This window comes from Triticum urartu, chromosome 3 (genome assembly GCF_003073215.2).
Source record: "Triticum urartu cultivar G1812 chromosome 3, Tu2.1, whole genome shotgun sequence".
Classification (NCBI taxonomy): domain Eukaryota; kingdom Viridiplantae; phylum Streptophyta; class Magnoliopsida; order Poales; family Poaceae; genus Triticum; species Triticum urartu.
Window position 1 is genome coordinate 648179462 of NC_053024.1, and position 9338 is coordinate 648188799.

General features: G+C 44.2%; 1 protein-coding gene across 1 annotated transcript; it reads left to right on the top strand.

Moving 5' to 3' along the window:
* The first annotated feature begins 1620 nt into the window (after positions 1 to 1620).
* On the top strand, positions 1621 to 6364 carry LOC125545678 (aldehyde dehydrogenase family 2 member C4-like). Its single transcript, XM_048709701.1, has 6 exons — positions 1621 to 1841; positions 4473 to 4615; positions 4713 to 5360; positions 5456 to 5593; positions 5671 to 5870; positions 5993 to 6364. The coding sequence occupies exons 1-6, from the start codon at positions 1742 to 1744 to the stop codon at positions 6264 to 6266; spliced, it is 1503 nt and encodes a 500-aa protein (XP_048565658.1). The 5' UTR covers positions 1621 to 1741; the 3' UTR covers positions 6267 to 6364.
* Positions 6365 to 9338: the final 2974 nt, after the last annotated feature.

Here is a 9338-nt window from a genome sequence, read left to right on the forward strand (position 1 = left end):
GGCTTCCTCATCACCATGTATCATTGTTCGGGCATGTACTTGTGGTTCATGTTTTACTTATAACTAGCAAATATGCACATGCGTTGCAACGGAAGGAAAAAAACATATCACGAGCTCATAGCCTAGCCGTCCTTCGTGTGTGCTCTTTTTTCTTCGTAACACAATTTTTTATTGTTCAATCGTTCGCAACATAAATTAGACTTTTTCTCAATATAAATGTCTATGCTCAACAATGGCATGCCTAGATTATTTAAATTTTGAAAATGTTTTTTCTTGCCAAAGTGAAATTTAGAATTTAAATCTACTAGTTTTGTTACTTCCCTAAATACGAAGACTCTGCGACCTATACTCTATGTATGTATCTAAAGACCAAATGATATCCGTTTAAAAGAAGACCAAATGGTAAAATAATTCCTTTCATGGAAACTAATTTCCATGCAAAAAAAAACCAAACACAAGAGAAATCATGCAAAAAGTTGGTTGCCTTCTCCTGCACGTTGGCCACAAGTTGTCTTTGCTTTGTGGCTTGCCCTTGTACATAGCCAAACAAACGCCCCCACCTCCAGGCCGCGTCCGATAGGAATGGATGTTGTGTAAGCTGGCCACCGTATTATTTTTCCTTGTTCATGGTGTGGCCTCATTATGTCCTCATTATGTTTATCTTTAGGCGCTTACATAATCCCACACCTAGCTTTTTATTTACAATAGGGCATGTTAATTGTCTACCCGCTGACGTATGTAGATTGGTGGATTTTTATGTACTACCTCTCTCTCAGTTTACAGGGCGTGCGCGTAGCCCTAGGTTGTCAATTTGACCAACCTAATACAAGTCATATATTACAAAAAATATACCAACATAAACTTCAGAGTGTCTACTTTCAAAAGATATAATTTTTGTGTTATATAGTTTATATTAAGGTGATAAAATTGACAACCTAGATATACGCACATGACTTGTAAACTGAAAAGGAGGTAGTACTCCCTCCGGTCCTTTTTACTCTGCATATTAGAATTCTCTGAAGTCAAACTTCACAAAGTTTGACCGTATTTATATGAAAAAGTATCAACATCTGCCATGCTAAAGCTATACAATATGAAACTTTAAGTCATGACACATCTATTGATACTGATTTTAGATTATGAATGTTGGTACTTTTTTCTATAAAGTTAGTCAAACTTTACGAGGCTTGACTTCAATCAAATCTTATATGCGAACTAAAAAGGACCGGAGGGAGTACTACAGTGAGGTTGGAATTAACCAGAAGGAGCAATAATTCCACCTCCCTTTACTAGTTGGTATAGATATGAATTGATATAGATAGATAGATATAGAGATAGAAATAGAGATAGAGATAGATATAGATATAGAAGAGAGGCAAAAATCTTTTTGGTGAGAGCCTGCAAGAATCTCCTGCGATCAACCATTATAATCGTGTAATGAAGAGAAGAGGATAATTCGAGGAGAAGAGGAAACATATACACCCGTGGCTCGTACACACACACACCCAGAGTCAACCTAAACACACACACACACACACACACACAGAGTCCACGGTCAACAAGTCTGCCATATCTGGCTCTTTGCGACTTCGTTTCCCTCCCCTCCCCTCCCCCCTTTTCTGCTTTAAAACGGCCAAACCCCGTTCCACCGTAGCGCACACAAACACAAGAGCCCTCACTCGCTCATTCTCTCCACCGAGGCCAAGGGAAGGGACGAACCGAACGGAACGGGGCGACGGCGATGGCGGCAGCGAACGGCGGCAAGGGGTTCGAGGTGCCGGAGCTGGACATCAAGTTCACCAAGCTCTTCATCAATGGCCAGTTCGTCGACGCGGCTTCCGGTACGCACAGCCTCCCTTTCTTTTCCCGCGGCGGTCGCGTAGGTGAGGGCGAGGGCGAGGGCGAGTCCAGCAGCAGCACCCCGACTCCCTCCGCCGGTCGTTATCTTAGGGGAGAAAGGTGAAAGAATTCTGTTAGCAGCGCTCCGATTTCCTCGCCGTTTTACCGGCCTCTCCGATCTGGAGCCCGAACACCCCTGTAATATCGGGGAATCGGTGACCTCCCTGGTCGCCGCCCCATCCGGGACGCTCGCACCGGCGCTAGATGGTCCCGACGCGGCAGCTCCGGAGCAGGGGAGGCAGAGCTGGGCGCCCGAGGCAGAGGAGGCCACCCGCGTAGACGAGCGCGTGCGCGCCTGCACCCTGGAGGGCGGCCGGCCGGCGGTAGGGAGTGCGAGCGCGTCGGAGAGGAGGCGCCCCGCCGCTCGCGGGAGGCGCGAGGCACTGCGTGCTGGGCTTGCTCTCTGTCTCTGCGCGAGATACTGAGAGAAAGCTCGAGATATGAAAGAGAGGCGGCAGCGGCACATGGCGAGGACGACGGCGCGACGGTAGGCGTGGAGCAGGGCGGGCGAGCGGGCGGCAAGCGGGGAGGATGAGCAGCGTGTGGCCGAGCTCGCAGCGTAGATCTTCTTGGATGGATAGGGAGGTAAAAGACGTGCGCCCCCGGCCGACGAGAATGCAGCGGCGCCAAGACGGCGCAGAGGACGCTCGGCGGAGAAGCACCGTGACCGTGGTGAGGTAGGCACACGCGTACAGCGGCCAGGGACTAGTGTATGCATGATCAACGAGATTACGACAGATGGACGCCCGATCAATTCAGGGTATCGTCGAGCGTGTCCGATCCGACGAGTAACTTTCGTCATGCGTGTGCATGCCGGCCCCCCATCGATGCCGGCCCCATTTCTCCTCTGCGCCCGTCCTCATCTTTGTTGCTTGCGCTGTCCCGCCCTCGAGTCGATCGCTTGCTTTTTGTAACCATGTTGTTGCTCCGACGGAATTATTTGATGGTTACACCTACGGGCGTGACTCGAGCCATGTCACCGCATCTTTTTTATGGTGGGATAGGACTAACTTCGCCATCATTATCGTGGTATAAGACCACAAATACAAATTACCGGTGCTTTCACCCGACTGATAACGACGTGCATAATCAGTAAAAAATTTGTGCTAAAAAACTATTTTTCTATGCTTTGGCCCTCCCCGGTCTGCTTCAATGGCGCTCGGCCCCCCTTTTCTGTTATTTCAGGCTCCGCATGTTGCAGTTGCATAATGGAATAGATAAATCATGTAGATAACCAGAACAGCACAAACAGAACGTTTCATTAAATGTTTAGATCATGTAGCATCGGAACGTCTTTTTTTTTCATGTATGTAGACTCCCAGCCAGCTCTGAAGTTGTGCCATTTCTATTCCATTACTTTAACCAATTTATGAGCAAGTGCAACACACATATCTTCCTATCTTAAATCAGTCGAATATGGCATTACGGAAGAGAACAAGAACACAAATAAGATGAAATATTTCATAGTGCAAAACAATTTTTCAAATTTCAAACAGAAAGAGGGAAGAACACATCTTAATGAATGCAGTGGTGTAAAACGTATGGGAGAGACAAGCAAATACCTTACATTAGAAACATTTCCAACAATTACGGTACCCGGAAGTGCTCTCTTGATCCCGAGCTCACATGCTCTCGAATGATCAGTAAAATCCAAAAAATAGTAAACAAATTAAAACAATTCTGAATTTTTTTTGTGACAAACATTGATGAATGTTTTAACTGCGTGCAAATTTGTTTTTTGAAAGACATTTGTGGAGGTCCGGACAAAAAATACAAAACCGATGCTCCAAAATGCTTCCAACAATAGTCTATTTCGGAGCATCAATGTTTGTCACAAAAAAATCAATTTTTCTTCTGCTATTTTTTAGGATTTTACTGTGAGTTCGGGTTCAAAAACTCCATGTCCTGTCAGTACCGGCATTCTCCTTCAAATTTGGTCGAAGCTTCTACAGTTTCACCGTGTAAACTACCAGACACTCAATGGTCATATTAAACAGTAGCACTATTACACATACATAAATGTCAAACTACAAACTTTCCTTCTTGCAATTAACTATACGATGAAGATAAATAATTCACACCTTTAGCAATAACATACTCCCTCTGTAACATAATATATGACATCTCTGCAGTATTTTTTTTTTGCATGGTTTCTGCAGTTCAACGGTAGTAGTATGTACTGACTATTAGTACTTTCTTAGCCTAGTACTCCCTCCGTTCCTAAATATAAGTCTTTGTAGAGATTCGATTATGGACTACATACGGAGCAAAATGAGTGAATTCACACTCTAAATTGCATCTATATACATCCGTATGTGCTTCATAGTGAAATCTCTATAAAGACTTATAGAGTACATGGAAGCTCTGCATTAGGATCACATAGTACATGCGGCCCCAAAGAATCTGCTTGTTTTTAATATTTGTTCGAGAAAAATAGGCCCGCCTTTAATTCAGTCTGTAGAATGCAGTTCAGTGATTCATCCAGCTGACCAATCATTAGCGATTTCATTTCCTTGCTTTTCTTGACTCTTTCATTTCATTAATTGAACACGTACGTTTATATGCATGTACAGGCAAGACGTTCGAGACGCGGGACCCACGCACCGGCGAGGTGATCGCCAGGATCGCCGAGGGAGACAAGGCCGACATCGACCTCGCCGTGAAGGCCGCCCGCGAGGCCTTCGACAACGGCCCATGGCCCAGAATGCCCGGCTGTGTACGTACAAAGGCCTCCGTAAACTCAATATGATTCGGCCCATCGACAGATATTTTGGGCCTATCTAACAACGTCTCTTTGTTTGGCGCGTGCGCAGGCAAGGGCCCGGATCATGCACAAGTTCGCGGACCTGGTCGACCAGCACGTCGAGGAGCTGGCGGCGCTGGACACGGTGGACGCCGGCAAGCTCTTCATGATGGGTAAGATGATGGACATCCCCGGAGGCGCCAACTTGCTCCGGTACTACGCCGGCGCCGCCGACAAGATCCACGGCGAGACGCTCAAGATGACGCGCCCGCTCCACGGCTACACGCTCAAGGAGCCCGTCGGCGTCGTGGGCCACATCGTGCCCTGGAACTACCCCACCACCATGTTCTTCTTCAAGGTCAGCCCCGCGCTCGCCGCCGGCTGCACCATGGTCGTCAAGCCCGCCGAGCAGACGCCCCTCTCCGCGCTCTTCTACGCCCACCTCGCCAAGGAGGCCGGCATCCCCGACGGCGTTCTCAACGTCGTGCCCGGATTTGGACCCACGGCCGGTGCCGCCATCGCCTCTCACATGGACGTCGACAAGATCAGCTTCACGGGATCCACGGAGGTCGGGCGGCTGGTCATGCAGGCTGCGGCCACGAGCAACCTCAAGCCCGTCTCACTGGAGCTGGGGGGCAAGTCCCCCGTCATCGTGTTTGACGACGCCGACGTTGACATGGCCGTCAACCTCGTTAACATGGCCACCTACATGAACAAGGTACTCCTGGTGCTCACCGTGTCATCTGGCTCAAGCAACAGGCTCGATCAAACTCTCATGCAATCACGGTTTCTGCTGCTACTGTCACATCACAGGGCGAGATCTGCGTCGCCGGCACACGCATATACGTGCAGGAAGGGATCTACGACGCCTTTGTGAAGAAATCGGTCGAGCTTGCCAAGAAATCGGTGGTCGGAGATCCTTTCAACCCAAACGTACATCAAGGCCCTCAGGTACTAATCCATCGACCTGCCGGCATCTGTATATATATGCTTTCCAGAGAAGAAAACTCTAACAAACACTTATAAAGGTTGACAAGGATCAATACGAGAAGGTGCTCAAGTACATCGACGTCGGTAAGAGCGAAGGCGCCACCCTCCTCACCGGAGGGAAGCCCTGCAGCGACAAGGGTTACTACATCGAGCCCACCATCTTCACCGACGTCACCGATGACATGTCGATTGCGCAAGAGGAAATCTTCGGCCCAGTCATGGCTCTCATGAAATTCAAGTAGGCGTTTACATTTCCTCTGCCTGAACATTTTCAACCTGACAGTTGAGTCGACACACGGGTGGAACTGATCTGACGGCCTGAAACTACTGGGTGTGCACTGTTTTTTTTTTTTACTTCAGGACGGTGGACGAGGTGATTCAGAAGGCCAACAGCACCCGGTATGGCCTGGCCGCCGGCGTGGTGACCAAGAACATCGACACCATGAACACCGTGTCGCGGTCCGTCAGGTCCGGGGTCGTCTGGGTTAACTGCTACTTCGCCTTCGACCCCGACGCCCCGTTCGGCGGCTGCAAGATGAGCGGCTTCGGCAAGGACATGGGCACGGATGCCCTCGAAAAGTACCTGCACACCAAGACTGTGGTCACTCCGCTCTACAACACACCCTGGCTGTGATCTGGACGGACATCCGATCACAAACAGCACAGGCGAAACAAAAGTGGGAAAGATTGCCTTTTTATATATCATTTATACACCTGAATGCTTTCAGCTTCCTTGTGCAGTTGTACTTATTACCGGTGGTCAATCTTCTTCGTGGTATTAATCTTTACAAGACGAAATAGTCCCAAATGTTCAGTAAAGATGCTGCAGTTAGACTGAAGTGGCGATACTGTCACTCTTTCACCCGCACAGACTTGATTACCAATAAAAGTTTCAAAAGTCCCTTTCAGTCGATCATCCAAAAAATGAAAAGTCTTGAGCGATAAACGTACTTGGACCGGGGATGAACCCTTAGAAATGTTGGTTGTTGAATCACAAGAATTTCACCACGGTGTCGAGAAAAGATTCCAACACCACAAAGAATCAAACAAACAAAAACAACATGCTGCAATATCATAAATTCGTCATATCCGAATAATTAGATCCGTGATGACACAAACCTCTATCTCCATCGCAGCGTCAAAAAAAGAAGAAGAATAACTTTATTTGAAAAATACCAAGATTCTCTCTAGACACTAACAAAAACACAAATCTCTTGAAGATCCAAGGCCCCCCACCTCTCAGCGCTTAGATGCCAGCCAGAGAGCGAGGGGCCTGAAGGGGGTGCTCCTATTTGGCGCAATGCATGTTGGAAACCAGCCAACGCGCACCCACCGCTACCCCCCCGCGCATCCTTTGGGCTGGCCCATCTATGGGACGGGAAGCACCCTGTTTTTCATTTCGGTTTTTCTCCTTTTGTCCGCGAATTCAATAAATGCGTAGGATTTTGAAAATATTCGGGGAATAAAAAATGTTCATGATTTTTAAAAAACTGTTCGCATATTAAAAAATGGTCACGAATTTCAGAAAATGTCTGCCAACTCAAAAAAGTTCATAAATTTCTAAAACATCTTCACAGAAAAAAATTACGCAAATTTCATAAAAGTTCCTATTAAAAAAAATCATCAATTCAAAAACTGCTAATTGGTTCAAATGTTCATGCATTTAAAAAATTGTTTATCAAAGCAAAATAAATTCATGTATTTGAAGAAATGTTCATCGATCCAAAAAATGTTTATGAGTTCCAAAAATATGTTCACCAATTCAAGAAAGCTTACGATTTTTGCAAAAGTACGCGAATTTGAAAAATGTTCACAATAAAAATAATGGATGATTTAAGAAATGATCTCACGAATTTTTAAAAATGTTCTTGATTTCTAAAAAAGTATTCAAAATCTTGAAATATGTTCGCATAATTAAAATAAAAGGGAAAAATATGAAAAAAGCATAACATAAGAAATGACAAAAGGACCAAAATAAAAAAGGAAATAAAAACTAAAAAGGAAAATTAGAAAGGAAAGAACGAAAAATGAAAGAGTAGAAAAATAACCGAAAGGAAAAACAGATTTAAAAAATGTGCCCAAAACCGGAAAATATCTAAGTAGGCCAGTCGAATAGTTACAGAATGTTACGGTTGCCATGCAGGAGCTCAAGCCCTCGCCCCCTTGGATGTTGTGCTTAGTGTTTATTGTCTTCTCACAAAAACCTGAATGATATTTTGCACTGCAACAAGGTAGTAAGTGTCACATATGTTGTTGCTTCTTGTTCTACGGTTGAATGTTGTTGTGTGCTCATCCCACTTATCGTCGCTCTACATTGCTTTGTTGCTCAAGTTGACATCCCCAATGAAATCACGATATACATGTAAACCAGGGTTCATGAGTTGGTGGTCGCTTGTTCTCTCGTAAGAGTGGTTGGGTAACACCCAAAAGTAAAAATTAAAAGAGAAAGAAAAACCAAAATACTAAAAAGGAAAGAATAATATGAGTCAGTAACATGTGGCCTATCACGCACTTGGCCGACCCATTTCGGGAGGTGCCTAACGCAAGCGCAAGCTACGCCTCGGTATAAGCGCCATAGGCGTGCTCGATGACTGTAGCGAATCAGGAATCGATCAGTGTAGATGGCCTTGCTCTAGAGCAATCCGACATTGTAGCAAACCGGCCAATGTGGTGAACGATTTTTTTAATATGTGATATTTTTTCCAGCTTTCACTTTTTTCGAAACTTCTGATTTTTCTTGAAAATGTAAATTCTATTCAAAATTTTGAACATTTTTTGAAACCATGAACCTTTTTTCCATTTGGAAACACTTTTCAAAATTTGAACATTTTTATAAACACGAACATTTTCCAAAAATTTGAAGATTTTCTGGAAACATGAATAGTTTCAAAGTTTACGAACATTTCCCAAAAACGCGAGCCATTCCTCCAATTTCAGGTTTTTTGTTCAAATTTCAATTTTTTTTGTTCAAATTTCAATTTTTTAGAATATGATATTTTTAAATTTTCCACACAAATTTTAAACAGTGGGCATTTTTTGAACATATTTTTTAATAGAATAAGAAAAGGAAAAAAGAAACAGAAAAATTGAATAAGAGAAATGAAACCTGAAAACAAGTAAAGAAGAGAAACAGTTTATGCCCTTCTAGAAGGTTCCCCGTACTGGTAAAAACTAGCTTGGAACCTTCTAGATGGTTCCCAAAACCGAAACGTTGCCTACACCAAAATGAGCCGGCCCACTTGCTCGCTAGTACGATAGTCAGTGTGCATATTGAAAATTCACCGAAAATGAGCGTAATACCCGGGATTCAATCCCGCGACCATTGACATATTGGGTGTGCTCATCAGTGACTACTAAGCACCGCGACATTTAATGAACTAAAATCGGCAATACAAACATTTTCCAAAAATTATCGAACAATTTATTTAAATTCAGACAATTTTTAGGCAAACGCAAACAATTTCTGAAAAATGTGAACAACAATTGATTTTTTTCTTTCTAAAATTCCATTAAGTTTCTGAATTTCCAAACATATCCTGAAAACCGTGATCAAATTTTGAATCTGAAAAAATTCGTTATTCTGAACAATTTTTGATAAATTGAACATTTTGAAAACAATAAAAAAATATTTAAATTCTGAACATTTTCTATAAAATCTGGTTTTTCTAAATGTAAGTAATTTTTTAAAGGCAAGAAAAAAGAGTCC